Source organism: Scyliorhinus canicula, chromosome 3 (genome assembly GCF_902713615.1).
Source record: "Scyliorhinus canicula chromosome 3, sScyCan1.1, whole genome shotgun sequence".
NCBI lineage: Eukaryota > Metazoa > Chordata > Chondrichthyes > Carcharhiniformes > Scyliorhinidae > Scyliorhinus > Scyliorhinus canicula.
The window spans coordinates 130,622,095-130,641,609 of record NC_052148.1 but is presented as its reverse complement, the minus strand read 5'-3'; the positions used below and the strand labels follow the sequence as shown (position 1 = coordinate 130,641,609).

Sequence of the window (19,515 nt, the reverse complement as noted above, 5' to 3'; positions counted from 1 at the left end):
ACTACTGAATGACATTGCTCGAATTTTATTATGGCCGCTTTTTCTGAATTTCCCCCTTACAGAATCAACAGTATATTTGTGGCTATGGTATCAAATGCGTTCTACCACTTTTAAACACCTTGGTGATATTACTCTGTAATCTTATAATCATGGGGGAATATAAACCAAGTTTATGCAGCCTTAACATTTTCATAATTTAACTTTTGAGTCTCATTTCAACCTGGTAATTCTACCAGGCAGCACGGTAGCATGGTGGTTAGCATAAATGCTTCACAGCTCCAGGGTCCCAGGTTCGATTCCCGGCTGGGTCACTGTCTGTGCGGAGTCTTCACGTCCTCCCCGTGCGTGCGTGGATTTCCTCCGGGTGGGCCGGTTTCCTCCCACAGTCCAAAGATGTGCGGGTTAGGTGGATTGGCCATGCTAAATTGCCTGTAGTGTCCTAAAAAGTAAGGTTGTTGGGTTACGGGTAAAGGGTGGATACATGGGTTTGAGTAGGGTGATCATGGCTCGGCACAACATCGAGGGCCGAAGAGCCTGTTCTGTGCTGTACTGTTCTATGTTCTATTATAAAAGACCATAAGACATAGAACATAGAACATAGAACAGTACAGCACAGAACAGGCCCTTCGGCCCTCAATGTTGTGCCGAGCCATGATCACCCTACTCAAAACCACGTATCCACCCTATACCTGTAACCCAACAACCCCCCCCCCCCTTAACCTTACTTTTATTAGGACACTACAGGCAATTTAGCATGGCCAATCCACCTAACCCGCACATCTTTGGACTGTGGGAGGAAACCGGAGCACCCGGAGGAAACCCACGCACACAGGGGGAGGACGTGCAGACTCCACACAGACAGTGACCCAGCCGGGAATCGAACCTGGGACCCTGGAGCTGTGAAGCATTTATGCTAACCACCATGCTACCCTGCTGCCCCAAAGGAATGTGAGCAGAATTCGGCCATTCGGCCCATCAAGTCTGCTCCACCATTCAATCATGGCTGATATGTTTCTAATCCCCATTCTCCTGCCTTCTTCCCATAATCCCTGCTCCCTTCCAAAGTCAATCTATCTTTCCTGAAACTCAGATTAAAAAGAATACCCTAGATGGGACCTGACCAAGGTTCTGTAAAATTGAAGGACCGCTTCCTCACTTTTATATTTCAACCCTCTTGAGATAGAAGGCTAACATTCTACTCGGCTTTTTGACTTGTACTGGCTATTTTAAATTTGTGTATATGAACACTGTTTTGGCACAGAGCGGGCATCAGACAGCTGAGGGACCTGTTTATTGATGGGAGGTTTGCGAGCCTGGGGGAGTTGGAGGAGAAATTTGGGCTCCCCCCGGGAAACATGTTCAGATATCTGCAGGTAAAGGCATTTGCTAGACGGCAGGTGGAGGGATTCCCTTCGCTTCCCGCGAGGTGGGTGAGTGACAGGGTGCTTTCGGGGGTCTGGGTCGGAGAGGGGAAGATATCTGATATCTACAAGGTTATGCAGGAGGTGGAGGAGGCGTCAGTAGAGGAGCTGAAAACTAAGTGGGAGGGGGAACTGGGGGAACAGATCGAAGATGGGACATGGGCTGATGCCCTGGAGAGGGTTAATTCTTCCTCCTCGTGTGCGCGGCTTAGCCTCATTCAATTCAAGGTGCTGCACCGGGCCCACATGACTGGGACGAGGATGAGTAGGTTCTTTGGGGGTGAAAACAGGTGTGTCAGGTGCTCGGGGAGTCCAGCGAACCATGCCCATATGTTCTGGGCATGCCCGGTACTGGAGGAGTTCTGGAAGGGGGTGGCGAGGACGGTGTCGAGGGTGGTGGGATCCAGGGTCAAGCCTGGATGGGGACTCGCGATTTTTGGGGTTGGGGTGGAGCCGGGAGTGCAGGAGGCGAAAGAGGCCGGTGTGCTGGCCTTTGCGTCCCTAGTAGCCCGGCGAAGGATCTTGCTACAATGGAAGGATGCGAGGCCCCCAAGCGTGGAGACCTGGATCAATGACATGGCGGGTTTCATAAAGCTAGAGAAGGTCAAATTCGCCCTGAGAGGGTTGGTACAAGGTTTCTTTAGGCGGTGGCAACCTTTCATCGACTTTCTGGCTCAACGATAGGGTACGGGGACAGTAGCAGCAGCAACCCGGGGGGGGGGGGGGGGGGGGGGGGGGGGCGGGGACGGGGGGGGGGGGGAACGGACGGGGGGACGATGACTATGTTTGTTTATTTAATTTAAATTTATTTTTAACTTCTTTTGTTGTTCATTGGGGTTGGGGGGGTGGGGGGATGTGATACATGCGTCAATACGGTCTGGGGGGGGGGGGTGTTACAGTTATTATGGGTTATTTTGTTGCATTTCGTTGTTTGTCGTTATGTTTCATATTTTCTGTAAAAAATTCCAATAAGCCCTAGACTTTTATTAAGAAAATATTCCAATTTGTCTTACTCAGATCTAAATGGAATGCCTCAAACTTCCCCACTTTGAACTTCATCTGCCATAAGTTTATTTACTCACTCAGTCCGTCTATGTCATTTTGTAACTTCCTCCACTCATCAATACAATTTGTGGGGCACTCTAATTTTGTGCAATTTTGAAACTTGGATAGACACTTCTCTTCATCCAATTATTTAATATATCTGGTGAAAAGGCCAAGCCTCGGCTCCAATCCCTGAGCTTTACTTTTTTTAAAAATAATTAGCCCTTGTGCTGAACTAAATATCTTCTGGAAGTCCATTTGGACAATACCCATAGACTCTCCCCTAACTACCATGTTAGTGACTACTTCAAAGAAAAAACTCATACATCACCCATCCTTCAGAAATCCGTACTAACCTCTGATCAGTTCATATCATTCATACAGTTCATAGCGTTCAGTCATTCCTGTCTCCAATGATAGATTTCAGTAGCTTTACAATAATTCTTAAGAAACAGATCTTTAATCATTTATTTATAACCCCGTCTTTCTTCTGCTTACACATGGGACAGTTCTTTGAGGTCAAATCAACTATTTATGTTATATTTTTAAAACTTAAAGTGTTTCATATAATACACGAAGTGACAATGGAGTTGAACAATTTTGGAAATATTTTATGGCTGCTATTTTACCAGTGATTAGCTGGTACAGGTCACAGTGTAATTACAGTGAACAGCATCAGTATGACCTTAGTAATGAGAACAAACCAAGTCCACCATAAGCAGAGCTTCTGCTTCCCAAAGGCATTCTCAGAAGCTGAACTGCTCACCTGCTACTAATTGTCAGGAGTCTAGAACACATCTTCTGGGGCCAATTTTAGTTCTAATTGGTCAACATGTCATTTTGATTTCACTGCACATGGATTCCCCATCCAGTCTTTGCCTTTTACTTCAGTCTCATTACTTTTGAAGTATAGTCTCTGCGTCAAGGAGATAGATGTGTAGCTCCGTCCCCAAATGGCAAATAAGATGAATGGCAAGTTGTTAGGCTGCTTTTCACAAAATAACAAATAGCAATCGCCAAGTCACTTTGCACACATGTACAAATGTAGCACTGGCAAAAAAACTATTTCACTAATCATACAAATTCTAAGCTCCCTTACAATCTAAAGTAACAGTAGACTAATTATCAGAGTAAATCTCACAACATTATGACAGTACTGAAAATTACTTAAGAATGTTCTGAAATATGATTTTTATATCGTATTTCAGTCCTTGTGTCGAGTCCTGGGAATTTTTGACATCTTGTACACGTTAGACACGTATCTTATCCAAAAACAACACATCTGACAATGCAGTACTCACTAAAGTGTCACTTTAGATTATTTTACTATTAAAAAGCCTTGTGGTGCAAGGCTGTAGAAGAATTTCATTTTAAGCTTCAAGCAGATTTTTAAGACACTACAGAACTTGTTCATTCTTCCTTTATTTGCAGAAGTTTAAAGTTGATGGCAAATTCCTGAACATTTCTTTGGAGCTTGAGCCACTCTGCCACTATAACTTCCTGATGAAGGAGCTCTGCTCCGAAAGCTAGTGATTCCAAATAAACCTGTTGGACTTTAACCTGGTGTTGTCAGATTTGTTGCTATAATTTCCGTTTGCTAAGGAAATTACTATGCCAAAAAGATGGAAACATACTTGAAGTCTATTTCACCAACATTCAAATTTTAATGCTGGTGGAAGTCCTGCTTCAGCATCACTGCATTGGGGAAATTAGCCAAGTTAAAACTTTTGTGTTTTACACAGTACAAAATGTTCCTGCACTTATAGAAGAGCAAAGTCTGTGACTTAACATTGGAGAATCACTAGAAGATAAACGTAAGGCATTGAGGGGGGCGGGGAGGGTTCTCCCAGACCATTGGAAACCCTGGGTGTTCAGGGAGGCATATTGGCTCTCCCTCTGGCACCTGCACACCTTGCCACTGCCAAGCTGATTGGGGCACTGCCAAGGTGCAAGTGCCATCGTGCCTGGGTGCTACTGCCAAGGATTGGGGCCTGAGGGGGTCATGCCCATGAAAGAAAGAATGATGAGGGGTATGAAGGATGGGGGGGGTTGAAGGGTGGGTATAAAGCGGCCTCCTAAAGATTTGGGGGGGGGGGGGGAAGAAGGGTCGGGGTCCTGAAAGGGGAGTGGGGAAAAGGGGGGTGGTGAAGTGTAAAGGGGGGGGGGGGGTGGGGAGGGATGAAAAAGGGGCCCCCTCATTCACCCCATAGACAGAGGGGAGGGGAGGGTGTTTGTGAGGTAAATTGTGGGGGGGACATTGCCCATGGGTGGAGACTGTGGGGGACCCTAAAGCTCACTTCGAGATATGGGCATCCTTTCAAAATGGCGGCCCAATCTCTGAGGAACCGGTCTCACCAGTGAGGTCAGCTCCCCACTGCTGAAAAATGTTTGTGGGGCTGGACCGGGGAGAAACTCCCCAAACCTGTGGGTAAATACCAGTGTGGATCTCACCGAAAACAGCGGCAGGAAATACCCAGCCAAATCTGCTCAAAATGACACTTTAGAAACTTATCCGTTAAATCATGCCCCAGGCCTCAAATGAAATATAAAGAAATTACTATCAAGGCAAGTTTATGAAAGTCGCATTGAAAAACCTAATTTGTGTATCTGTTAGAAATATGAAAATTCGGAGCGCTTCCAGATCGCCATTGAATCACCACAGTGCAGGTGGCCACCATTCAGCCCATCTGGTCTGCACCAAACCTCCAAAAGAGCACTCTACCGAAGCCCGTTCCCCTGCCATATCCCGGTAACTCCAATTCATCCAACAATGCCCAATCTTGAGCCACCTGTACTCCCAAGTACCTGAAACTTGACATAGCCAGCTGAAACAGCAATTACTCCAAACCTCCTTCCTGTCCCAGAGGGCTCACTGGAAACACCTCACTTTTCAGCACAATAAATTTCTACCCCGAAAAGGAGCCAAACTTGCTTAATATCTCCATAATCCTTCCCAGATTGGCAAGAGGGTCCATTACATATAATGGCAAATCATCCACTTATAGGGACATTCAGCGCTTCATACCGCCCCTCACTATAGTCCTCCACTCCATTGATGACCTCCAGAGCATTAGCCAACAGTTCAATTGCCAACGCAAAAAGTAACGGGCAAAGTGGACACTCCTGCTTTGTTCCCCAATGCAATAGAAAGTGCTCCAAGATCTTTAAAAAATAAATTTAGAGTATTCAATTATTTTTTTTCCAATTAAGGGGTAATTTAGCGTGGCCATCCACCTACCTTTCAGACCTTTGGGTTGTGGGAGGGATGAGACCCACGTCGATACGGGAAGAATGTCTGCTCCACGCAGACAGTGACCCAGGGCTGGGATCGAACCTGGGACATGGGCGGCGTGAGGCAGCAGTGCTAACCACTGCACCGCCATGCCACCCTACCCCGAGCTTAATGAGTTAGTACGAACCTTTGCTGTGGGGGCCTTATACAACAGTCTGAGTTAAGAAATAAACCTGGGCCCAAATTCGAACTATCCCAGTATAACTCCCATTCTACCCTGCCGAACGCTTTCTCTGCATCTATGGAGACTATTACCTCCGGCACCGAAACAGACGGAGGCGACATCATCATATTCAATAGTCTCCTTATATTAGCTGACGATAGTCGATCCTTCACAAACCCGGTCTGATCCTCCGCTACCATCCCCGGCAGACATTCCTCCAAGTGTGTTGCGAGCACCTTGGCCAACAACTTTGCGCCGCCATTCAATAGAGATATGGGCCGGTAAGACTCCCACTCTACTGGATCCATATTCTTTTTCAGGATTGGAGAGAAAAAAAGCCTGTGGCAAAGTGGTCAGCAACTCTCCCCGGGATAATGAGTCATCTCCATTAGATGAGGCCCCAGCTCCGTGGTAAACGTTTTATAAAATTCCACTGGGAATCCGTCTGGGCCCAGAGCCTTCCCAGACTGCATAGAGCAGATGCCCCCCCCCCCCCCCCCCCCCCCCCCCCCCCCCCCCAAACCGGGTCCTTCGTCTGCACTATTTCTCTCAAGGCCATCTGCCTTCTCCACTGGTGCGCCAGTAACCTTCTCCCCATGTTTTTCTTTTTTTTTTTAAATTTAGATTAGCCAATTATTTTTTCCAATTAAGGGGCAATTTAGCGTGGCCAATCCACCTACTCTGCACATTTTTGGGTTGTGGGGGCGAAACCCACGCAGACACGGGGAGAATGTGCAAACTCCACACGGATAGTGACCCAGAGCCGGGATCGAACCTGGTTCTCCCCATGTTTATAGAGTGCCCCTCATACCTGACGCAACTGGCCAACCACTTTCCCCGTACTCCATCTGGAGCTTCTACCTCTCCTTCAATAACTCCTCCTTTGTGGTAATCGAGTACTTCCGGTCCACCATCAGAATAGGTCCACTAACCTCTGACTCTCCATCCTTCCTTCTCTCAGTGTGCCTTAATAGATATCAGCTCTGCCCTAATCACTGCTTTTAAAGCCTCCCAGAATGTGGAAGGTGAGACCTCCTCACTCTTTTTAAACTCCACCTACGTTCCTACAGCTGCGGCTATCCTCTCACATGGCCCTTTATCCGCCAACAATGCCACATCCAACCTCCACAGAGGTCACAGGGCACAACTCCTCTCCAAACACAAATCCGCATAATGTGGAGCGTGATCAGATGTGGCAATTACCGATTATTCCGACCCTACCACCCCAGGGAGTAATACTGTACCCACTATAAAAAAGTCAATGTGGGAGTAAACCCTGTGCACATGTGAGACTCGTTCCCTCTCGGGTGCACAAACCTCCCTGGATCCACCCCCCCCCCCACTCTGTTCCATGAACTCATGCAACTCTTTTCCCATCCCCAATATCTTCAGGGATTTAGGGCACGCACGCCCCACACAGTCTGGAGTCAAGCACCCAATTAAAATCAACCCCGCATTATCAGCTAATGTGAATCCAAATCCGGAACCACAGCCAGCACCCTCTTAATAATCTCCGTATTCTCCCAATTAGGTGCGCACACATTCACTAAAAGAGCGTTCTCCAGCCTTCCACGCACTATCATGGATCTATCCCCCCAGGTCTCCCACTATATTACCCACTGAAAAGGCCAGCCTCTTATTAATAAGCAGTGATTTCCCTCACCTATGCGTCAAATCCAGAATGGAACACTTGTCCCACCCCCCTGGCTCCTCAAGGTCGTCTGATCCCTAATCCTTAGGTGAACCTCCTGTCAGAAAACCACAGCCACCTTCAATCTTTTAAATGGCCGAACATCCGAGATCTTTTAATCGACCTGTTCAATTCCCTCACATTCCAGGTGACCAGTCTGCTCGAGAAAACCCAGCCGCCCTAGGCTCGTTATGCCAACCCACAAAGAAGCGTGCGATCCTACTCGCTTCCATTAACCAGCATCTCTGCTAGCAGGGTGACCCCCACCTGGGGAGAAATGCAAGTAGTATTTACAAGAATTCCACATCCAGCCCCCCTAACTGAACTAACTTTTAATTTTGGACTCCAAACCCATCCTTCCCTATAACCACTCCCCCGTCACCTCATGCATCCCATCAATCCGAACAATTGCTTTAATACATCCCAAAACCCATACCCCAAATGCAGGCAACAAATATTACAAAACAACACAAAAATATAATGAGAAAATCCAATGATAATAGCACTTAAACATACTACCAAAACGCAACCATGCAGGTGGTCCTAAACATTCAAATGTCCTCTAGTCCATGTTCCCTGATAAAGTTGATCACCTCCTCCGGCCTGTCAAAATAATGGTCCCTGCCCCAGTGCGTTGCCCACATGTGAGCTGGGTACATCATTCCAAATCTCACCTTACTCCTAAAAAGAGCAGACTTGGCCTTATTAAACCTGGCCCTCCTTTTTGTCAGTTCCACTCCCAGGTCCTGGTAGGTTTGAACTGTATGGCCTTCCCAACTGCACTCGTGTCTCCTTTACCCGCCTCAGGAACTTTTCTTTGTCCAAATACCAGTGTAGCTGGACTACGATCACCCCCAGCTGCTCTGGGCTTCTTCCTCAACAACCAATGGGCCTGGTCCACATTAGGAGGGCATGCAAAGACCTACTCCCCCACCAGCTGCTCAAACATCTTTGCCACGTATTCTGTAGCCTTCACTCCTTCTATGCCCTCGGAGGCCCAATGATTTCATCATCTGGAGCAATTTTCCAGGTCATCAATCGTGGCCTTCTATCATTTTGTGCCCCTCCAGGAATAGGCTGGGAATAGAGGGATACGGACCCAGGAAGTGTAGAAGATTTTAGTTTAGACGGGCAGCATGTTCGGCACAGGCTTGGAGGGCCAAAGGGCCTGTTCCTGTGCTGTACTTTTCTTTGTTCTTCAACATCATCATTACCTCTTCCTCCAAGGAGGCAATCCATCTTCATGGTCAGAGACCGTCTCCTCCATCTCCTGGATCGACGAATTCTGCGCCTCCAACTGCTGTTCCGCCCTTTCCAAAGCTGCCCAAATAGGTTCAGTCACCTTCATCAAGTCCTCCGTGACCATCTGGCTTTGCTTCTTAAATTCCGTTGACAGGAACTCCACCAACCTCTCAGTCCCCTCCAACACCGTTCCCATACCAGCCTCCCCGAACAGGCGAAGGAATGTGGCGACTAGGGGCTTTTCACAGTAACTTCATTTGAAGCCTACTTGTGACAATAAGCGATTTTCATTTCATGTTTTCCCCTCCTCTGTCACACATGTACTCTGTCCAAAGAGTGCCCTTTACTCGACACACTTCTCGTTTGGTAACTTATCAACATCCCACACCGGAGAAGGACTCCTAGTTCTTCCACTGTATCACTTTTCTACCCGAACAGTCCCGCGAAATGGGCAGAAAGTGCCAAAAGAAAACAGTCCTCAGGCAGGAGTCACCTTATGCAGGACCACTCACTTCATGGCTGGCACCGTAGATGACAATGGACCCAATTATAACGTAGTCAAAATCCATCCACTTGCACAGAAATAAAATTGGGCCCAATGCTTCTGTAGCTTAAGTTTAGATTTATCCCCCAAGCCCCTGCCATTGCTTGGACCAAATTGAATAGCTTAATGGGGTGACAGCAGCCTGTTAAGTCACTCTTCTTTTAGGAACCCTATTGAAAGACAGATGAGAAACATCACGAGTGGTGCAGGCATGTACTTTACATTTAAATACAATAGCCTTCCCCTGACCCTGCAAACTCCTGCAGGGTCAGCGCTGCAGGTTCTCAGTGGGCTTAAGTGGCACTAATTTGCTGCCTTTGTGGATTTTCAGTCTCTTACCTATAAGCAAAAGATGCCTGGTTAACGAAAATAGTGAAGGAAAAGATTAACATACAAAATTTATTTCAAACTAAATGATGTGATGCATCCATTTTTAAAAATAAATGGTGAATTCATCATTTTCCACATTTAGAGCCCTCCTTTAATAATCTTTGAAATAAAATGTGGAAAGATCCACTTCATCGGATGTGAAATGCTTACTGTTTTCTTTCATTGCAAGGCAAGCCTATATACGCACTACCATACGATTTGCTAATTGTTGAGACATATCTTAGTTGAGCACCATCGAACAAAACAGAAACTGCTGCCTCACAGCGCGAGGAACCAGGTTCGATCCCGGCCCGGGGTCACTGTCCGTGTGGAGTTTGCACATTCTCCCAGTGTTTGTGTGGTCTCACCCCCAGAACCCAAAAGATGTGCAGGGTAGATGGATTGGTCACGCTAAATTGCCCCTTAATTGAGGGGAAAAAAATTGGTTACTCTAAATTTATTTATAAAAGAACAAAGCAGAGTTACCATGTGCAACTTCCATATCGCTCACTTCTTTCAAGTATTATTGCCTGCGCAGTTTAGTGAAAACAAAGTTTAAAAGGCATTATGAAAGTATTCTCAACTGTTTTTACTAAGATTTTCAGTAATTATTTTCAGCTCTTTGAAATACCATTTGTATTAAGGGCTTTATATGTTTATTAAATGTGCAGAATATAACTCCACACAGTTGTTGTCCCCATCCTATTAGATTCTTGAAGAAAATCTGACAGACTCCAAAAAATGAATGTAAAAGCTATCCAAGAGCTACCATGTCACGGCAGCTCTGCAACACTCCACGCTTCATTAAATCTGATTATAGAAGCATGAATCGCTACAAATTCCCCATTTACCAATTTGAAGCCAGCTGGCCTCCAGATGAACAGTCGTTGCTCACAAATCAACCTTATTTTATTGCTTGAGTGAATGTGCAAACAATATTTGAAAAACAAATGTCTATAGCTTAAGATAGAAAAAAGAAACTAGTGTAACAATTTTACGTATTTGATTTAAATATACTTAATAGTGAATCGTAAAGTGAAATTATGGAGACATAGCTCAGGAGATGGTCATCAACAGATTCCTTCTCACAATCTGCTGGACATGTGTGAAGTCATGAATGACAGAGGCAGATGGAATTTGTTTACAGCATTTGGTCGGGTGGATACATTTTAAAGAATATTCCAAACAAGGTTTACAAAAGCATTTCTACATATATTTTGTGTTTTTGTTTTAATTTATCACAATTTCTTAACACATTCTCATCACCCCAGTACTCTAATGATGCTATTTTGGAGTTGAATGTTAGCAAGTGGCAATGACAAACCTCTGCTCTTTCCTCTAGGGAACTACCTGCAGCTATGGTTGTACAGGGTCTCTTAAAACAGTAGCTAGCGTTTCACTGGAGCAATTGACCCCAGGCTCTAGGCTCTTGCAGCTACTGGATTTCAGCATGGTGTTGGCAGTGAAAATACATGCTGCTTACTTACTATATCCCAACGAATATGACAGTCGCTGGGGTCACCCCAAGTATGGCAGACTCAAGCTTCCAGCTAAGGCTTGACTGCAGTAGAGTGCATTAAATTGAACCCTGCTGATACAATGAGGGAACTGTATTGGCAGACAGATTGAGGAATGTCTCTCAGACATGAGTTCATCACAATGGACACTGAAAACGCATGATTTTTCTAAAAATTGGGAGGCACATCTCAAGTTTCTTTCAGTACAAGTGGGAAATTTCTAGATTGGAAAAAAAAAACTTGAGCACAGAAGGTGAAAGGAGACAAATGGTGTTCAAACAAGATGGCTTTAATGGACCCTAACCTCTGAGCGCCAGGCTCCGAAAGATGTGCTGTTGCACCTCTGCAAACCCCCCCAGGTTCACAGATAAAGGTTTGCATGGTAATTGCAAATTAAATTTCCTCTGGGCAATTGCCTTGCACTAGGAATCATCCAAAAATGCAAATTAAATTTCAAATTTCAGATGGCTACAACTGAGTTACATCAAGTTACCTAGTTACTTCTGCAAACCATGGGACACTCCCAACTCCTGACTACTCACCCTACCCCACCCCCCCACAGAACTCCCCAACCCCCCCCCCCCCCCACCCCCCCCGCCCCACCTGCTTGAGAATAGACATCACCCTACCTAGAGGGCCAGCTAGTGCCATAACCAAACAGGCACAGCTTCCTTCCCTTTCACTTTAGACACCAGGGACGTATTGCATTACCCAGATCTCAGCTGGCAGGAGTCAGAAAGTAGGGCAAAATAGCACTGTCTGGATTTTAAGGTAAGATGTTCCAAGAGGAGTGGCAATCCGACTCAATCACCACTCCATCAGAAATTACAGCCCACTATATTAATTTATGACTTGAATATTTACCTTTTTTAAGTTTAAAATGTTCTTCTATTATATAATAAAACATTAAATGGTATATGGTATAATTATCTAGCAGCTGTAAGCCACATTATCTGCTCAACTCATAATATATAACACAAGGTATAATCCCATCAGTTTTCCCCATCGAGAGGCTAATTTCTCCTGCTGGGAAATTTATCTGGCAGGATAATAATGTACCATGTTAGCATCCGAAAACAGCTATTTAAACTATTTTCCTCGGGCTTCTGCCAATCTTTCTTAAGCGATACTGCAGGAAATCCATCTATTGTACTCTTTCACACTGCATTTAACCTGAATCATGAACCATCACTGTATTCACTTAAATGAACTTTCAAATTTTACAATAAAGAATTTTTGTGGCACAACATTTTGTTTGCTTTCAGCTACACAAGTTCCATTCCTTTGGAATTCCTTTCCTAAAACCCTTCAACATTCTATTCTACTTTTGAGATCATGTTTAAAAAGCAACACTTTAACCATTAATTTAGTTATCCCTCATAACATCTCATCATTTGGCTCAGGATTAGATTTTCTTATGTCTTTGTGAGGCTTCTTATGGAGGCAACTTATAACCGAGATCACATCATGTAGGTAGGTAATGCCTACGAAGAATTGTCTGTCGAGTCATGTGCTGCATACTGCACAACCTTGCCTTAGGAGGTCTATATTTGGAACCTTAGGGCAGCAGGCCTCATTGGACGAGGAAGGCGAGGGGAAAAGAAGGCAATGCGAAGGTCATCACAATGTCTTGCAGACAAAGATGTTGGAGCTCAGCAATATCAATAACCTGCTCAGACATTTCCTATATCAAACTCCTATATGAAATTACACTGGAAAGAAAACTGCTGGAAATTGTGCACAACAGGGGAGTGGGCTGCCCAATTCCACAGACAAATCGGAGGAGGGTGAGCCCACCCATTATATTGTAATGAAGGCCTGATGTTCAAAATGGCCCAGACATTATACTCGGGGTGCCATATGTGATTCTTGCCTGTCCCAAACATGCTCCTAAATTCAGGGCTCCAAGTTCTGTGTAATCAACTGTGCATACAGGAAGAGTACTGACCTGAGATGTCACGAGATTCAATCAACTCATGGATTATTTTTCTTTCATCGTGCTCCCTTTCATATGCTCTCATTTCACTCCTATTAGCGTTGAGTTGGAACAGTAGGCAAACAGAACTGAAGACTACTCCATAGTTCTACTCTCAAAGCTTCTTTGTATGTTCCTAAAGGGAAGGCATTTCCTGCCACCAGGTGGCAAGCAGGTTTGAACAGTGGCCTTGACTAGCACTAAAATAGCTATATGGTATTGAGAAGGAAGCACCTCAGCACGTAGCCTCAGAGTACCATGTGTAGTAATCATCTCTCTCAGTGTTACTTTAGAATCATCTATTATTATCCAATTTAATTGAGTGTTTGTCGGGGCTTTGCTGAATGAATGGTGATAAATTAAATGTGACATTTTATCCTTTTACATGGGAGAGGCTGTGGGTTAAGAAACCTTAAGGAAATCAAAATGCTTAGAACGATGCAGAATGTGCAAGACAATAAGTCAAAAAGCTGGTGGCATTGCATGACTGATAATTCCTTGTCACGATCAGCAAAAATATCAATAAAATGTGGCAGATTTTAATGTTCCAGCAATACTGAGAATAGCTGAGCGATTTTCCCGGTTGTGATATTAGATGATAGGGGAAAAAGAGTGGGAACAATTGGCAGAAAATAGAATGAGCATCAGGAGAGAAATCTAGTAGCTTACCTCAATAATGTACAAGACTATATTCTTGTAAAAACAGTACAGGATACACTTTGCTACGCGATTATAATTCCAGGCTCCATGAACTAGCAGCAAGTTCTTCAGATACTTGAACTAGAAAAAAATGAGCATTAGGAGTCCCCATTACACAATAATGATCTTTTTTAAAAATAAGTCAAAACATCAGACATGGTTTGCTGTTCTACAACTCATCAAAATATAAAAAACATGATTTTCTCATAAGTGCCAAAGCAGTAATACATAAAATATGCAGACATCTAGAAATTACCAATATTCCATTTGCCATAACACCTGGGCCAGTGCGCATTCAATTCCAGCCCCACTTGACCTGGAGTCGTAACACAGTTGAAATTAATTTTTATTTTACAATAAGTAAAGTCAACAGGTTTCTAAAGGGTGGCATGGTGGCACAGCAGTTAGCACTGCTGCCTCACAGCACCAGGGACCCGGGTTCAATTCCGGCCTTGGGCGACTGTCTAATTGGAGTTTGCACTTTCTCCCCATGCCTGCGTGGGTTTCCTCCCACAGTCCAAAGATGTATAGGCTAGGTCGATTGGCCATGCTAAATTGCCCCTTAGTGTCCAAAGGTAAGATGGGTTTACAGGGCTAGGGCAAGGGAGTGGGCTTAGGTCCTTATTGCTCTTTCGGAGGATCTGTGCAGACTCAATGGGCCAAATAGCCTCCTCCTGCAACATAGGGATTCTATGAAACGCAATTAACATTTTATTAATAACAGTAAATGTAATTAAGTAGGCAACAAATACAACTGGTTAACTACAATCTAATCTCTAATCTCTCCTTTAACGCATCCCTCTACACGCACACAGACAAACAGACTTAGAGGGTTAAGAAGGGTGTAAAATAACGATGACGTCTTAGTTAGTTTCTTCTTCAATCGAGCCTTTCAAATGGATGTTATTTTTTCTTCCAGCTTGTAAGAGTTTTCACTGTAAACTAACAAATAGCAGGAATATATGTGAGTGTGTGAGACTGAGTGTGTGAGTGTGAGTGTGTGCGTGTGTGTGTGAGCGTGTGTGAGCGTGTGTGAGTGAGAATTTCTTCTTTTAGGGTCTAGAAGCTTCTGCCTCCAGATAGTAGGCAGCAGAGCAGAGAGCGAGAGAGCGAGAGAGCTGTTTCGACCTTCGGGATCTAGTGGCTTCGCCCTTGGGTTCTCTCCGAAAACCGCACTTGACAGTAACCAATCACTGTCAGTGCTAGGCAGAATACTGTCCCTGGCCAATCCATTGGCCACCAGCCAACCAATTCAAACAAATCTCTCCAATCTCACGTGCCATAAAGTCTGGGTTCTTCTGGCCAAAATACAAAACTTTATAGCACAGTGTGCTACTTTGGCACTTTGAGTTCCTTATATCCTCTGCTTGACTTAAAGGTATGTCTCCATTAATGATCTATGGACCAAAATAGGAACTAAGAAATCAACAGGAAGGGCCTTCCCACATTTATGCTATGGTAGCGTAATGATTATTTTCCTGGATTAGTCTATATTTCTTAATGGCAGTTTAGCAATTTGAATTCAATTTTTAAAAAATGGAAATAAAAAGCTGATATTCATAACCGTGTCCATGAAGTTTTTGGATCGTCGTAAAGCCTAATAAGTATATTTATTTCCATCAACACAGTCATATCCACTGTTCCTCCAGTGTTATCACATTTGAACGGTAATTTACTGTCAACTTTAGTCCTGCCGTTGACCTTAAATTTCCTCTTACTGCATCCAACTGCCAGATTGTTTGCAATTTTAAATCAAATGTCCGAGACCGAATTGAAAGAGGAAGATGACTTTTGGCGCATACCTAGTAGCCACTGTTCTGGCTTTCAGTATGTATATTTAAGTGGAAACTCTTGTCCCAAACTTCAGTCCAAACTTTCCAGGCCAATTTATAATTAGAGACGGCCCAGTCAGACAAATACAGAGAGAAAGGAGAACCAGGGTTGAACTTGGGAGGGAAGATTCCCATTTAAATATCAAAATTCTGAAAAGCTGAAGGGAGCCAATGCTGATGGGAATAGTCTGATATGGCGTGGCTGGGTTTGGAGAAATAGCTTTGCTCGGAGGGAAGCAAGCAGGAAGACAATCCGAGAAAGGATATGATTATAAGTTAACTAAAAAAAGGACAAACATTTGTCCTCTTCAATCTATACTATACTTACACAAATTTCAAATATAAAACCTTTCTTTAAAAAAAAGTATTTGACCTTGGGGTATGCCCATCATTGCCAAGACCAGCATTTATTGGCCAGCTCTAAATGCCTCTTGCTGCCTGTTTGAACACTGCAGTGCATGTTTTGTAGGTGAACCCACAATAATGTTCAGCAGGGAGTGAATTGCGACCCAGAAGTAATAGTTTCAAGTCAGGATGAGTAAGTGAAATTGCAGATGGTGGCATCACCATGTGTCTTTTGCCACTGTCCTTCTAGGTGATAATGGTTGCAGGTTTGGAAGGTGCCTTGGTGAGTTACTGCGGTGCATTGTGTGGCTAATACACACTACTGCCACTTGGTGCCAGTGGTGAACGGAGTGAATGTTTAAGGTAGTGATGGTGTGCAAACAAGTGGGTTGCTTTGTCTTGGATAGTGTTGAGTTTCTTGAATGTTGGAGGTGCACTCAGCCAGGCAAATGGAGATTATTCCATCATACCTCTGACTTGTCTCACACAGATGATGGATGGGCGAGTCAGGTAAGAGTTAATTGCTGGTGAATTCGAGCCTCTGACCTGCTCTTGCAACCACAATATTTATATGTTTAATTAACTGGTTAATGAGAACCTTCCGCCACCCCCCCACCCAACCGCCCGCCCCCCCACCCAACCACCGCCGCCACCCCCCCCACCCAGCCACCGCCGCCCCCCCCCCCCCCCCCCCACTCCCGCCCCCCCCCCCCCCCCACTCCCCTGAAGTAGGTGGGGGGGGGGGGGGGTGGATTTCAGCCATGGTAATGCCATTGAATGTCAAGGGGCAATGGTTAGACTATCTCTTATCGCCTGGCACTTCTGTTAGGTGGGAGTCACTTGACACTTAACAGCTCAAGTCTAAATGTATTCATGATGCTGAATGCAAGTACAGACTGCTTCACTATCTGAGGAGTTGCAAATGGTACTCAACCCTGTGCAATCATCAGCAAACATCTTCAGTTCTGACATTATGTTGGAGGAAAGGTCACTGATGAAATAGCTCAAGATGGTTGGGCCTAGGACACTGCCCCAAGGAACTCCTGCAGTGATGTACTTATATTGGAAAAACTAGCCTTCAAAAACTATAACCATATTTTTTGTGCTAGATATAATGTCAACTCATGGTGCCGAGGACCCGGTTTCGATCCCGGCCCCGAGTCACTGCCGGTGTGGAGTTTACTCATTCTCCCTGTGTCTGCGTGGGTCTCATCCCCATAACCCAAAGATGTGCAGGGTAGGTGGATTGGCCACGCTAAATTGCCCCTTAATTGGAAAAAAATAATTAGGTACTCTAAATTTATTTTTAAAAATGTTATGATGCCTATCATTGGAGACCTTTTCCCTTAATTCTCATTAACTTCAATTTATCTAGGACTCTTGGATTCCATACACGTCTTAATATCTGCCTTAATATCAATGGTGATTACCTTCTGCTCAGGTTAGAACCACAGAATTCATACAGTGCAGAACGAGGCCATTTGGCCCATTAAGCGTGCACCGTTCCACTGAAAGGGCACCCAACCTCGGCCCACTCTCCCACCCAATCCCCATTACCCCATTTAACCTGCACATCTTTGGACACTAAGGGACAATTTAGCATGGCCTATCCACCTAACCTGCACATCTTTGGACTGTGGGAGGAAATCGGAGAAACCCGGAGGAAGCTCCACACAGACACTGACAGAACGTAGAAACCCCACACAGACAGTACCCAAGGCCAGAATTGAACCTGGGTCCCAGGCGCTGTAGGGAGTAGTGCTAACCACTGTGCCACCATGCCGCGCATGTTCACAAATTTTGAAAAGGGTTTGCTCAATATTTCAAATAAAATTGTCATATCATGATAACATAGAACATTACAGTGCAGTACAGGCCCTTCGGCCCTCGATGTTGCGCCGACCTGTGAAACCCCTCTAAAGCCCATCTACACTATTCCATTATCGTCCATATGTCTATCCAATGACCATTTGAATGCCCTTAAGTGTTGGTGAGTCCACTACTGTTGCAGGCAGGGCATTCCACGCCCTTACTACTCTCTGAGTAAAGAACCTACCTCTGACATCTGTCCTGTATCTATCTCCCCTCAATTTAAAGCTATGTCCCCCTCGTGCTAGACATCACCATCCGAGGAAAAAGGCTCGCACTGTCCACCCTATCTAATCCTCTGATCATCTTGTATGCCTCAATTAAGTCACCTCTTAACCTTCTTCCCTCTAACGAAAACAGCCTCAAGTCCCTCAGCCTTTTCTCATAAGATCTTCCCTCCATACTAGGCAACATCCTGGTAAATCGCCTCTGTACCCTTTCCAATGCTTCCACATCCTTCCTATAATGCGGCGACAAGAACTGCACGCAATACTCCAAATGCGGCCGCACCAGAGTTTTGTACAACTGCAACATGACCTCTTGGCTCCGAAACTCAATCCCTCTACCAACAAAAGCTAACACACCGTACACCTTCTTAACAACCTTCTCAATCTGGGTGGCAACTTTCAGTGATCTATGTACATGGACACCCGTGATCTCTCTGCTCGTCCACAATACCAAGAATCTTACCATTAGCCCAGTACTCTGCCTTTCTGTTATTCCTTCCAAAATGAATTACCTCACACTTTTCTGCATTAAACTCCATTTGCCACCTGTCAGCCCAGCTCTGCAGCTTATCTATGTCCCTCTGTAACTTGTAACATCCTTCCGCACTGTCCACAACTCCAACGACTTTAGTGTCATTTGCAAATTTACTCACCCATCCTTCTACGCCCTCCTCCAGGTCATTTATAAAAATGACAAACAGCAGTGGCCCCAAAACAGATCCTTGTGGTACCCCACTAGTAACTGGACTCCAGTCTGAACATTTCCCATCAACCACCACCCTTTGTCTTCTTCCAGCTAGCCAATTTCTGATCTAAACTGCTAAATCACCCTGAATCCCATGCCTCCGTATTTTCTGCAATAGCTGACTGTGGGGAACCTTATCAAACGTTTACTAAAATCCATATACACCACATCAACTGCTTTACCCTCATTCACCTGTTTGGTCACCTTCTCAAAGAACTCAATAAGGTTTGTGAGGCACGACCTACCCTTCACAAAACCATGTTGACCATCTCTAATCAAGTTATTCCTTTCCAGATGATTATACATCCTATCTCTTATAAACCTTTCCAATACCTTGCCCACAACAGAAGTAAGGCTCACTGGTCTATAGTTACCGGGGTTGTCTCTACTCCCCTTCTTGAACAAGGGGACAACATTTGCTATCCTCCAGTCTTCTGGCACTATTCCTGTAGACAAAGATGATTTAAAGATCAAAGCCAAAGGCTCAGCAATCTCCTCCCTAGCTTCCCAGAGAATCCTAGGATAAATCCCATCCGGCCCA

At 44.8% G+C, this 19,515-nt stretch overlaps 1 protein-coding gene across 4 annotated transcripts in view; it reads right to left on the bottom strand.

The window, feature by feature from the left end:
- Positions 1-19,515, bottom strand: part of atp8a1 (ATPase phospholipid transporting 8A1) — a 433,224-nt gene that overhangs the window by 84,497 nt on the left and 329,212 nt on the right. For all 4 annotated transcript variants that reach the window (XM_038791303.1, XM_038791304.1, XM_038791307.1 and 1 more), the window contains one exon: positions 13,927-14,037. In XM_038791303.1, coding sequence (XP_038647231.1) covers positions 13,927-14,037 — 111 coding nt within the window. The remainder of the gene's footprint in view (positions 1-13,926; positions 14,038-19,515) is intronic.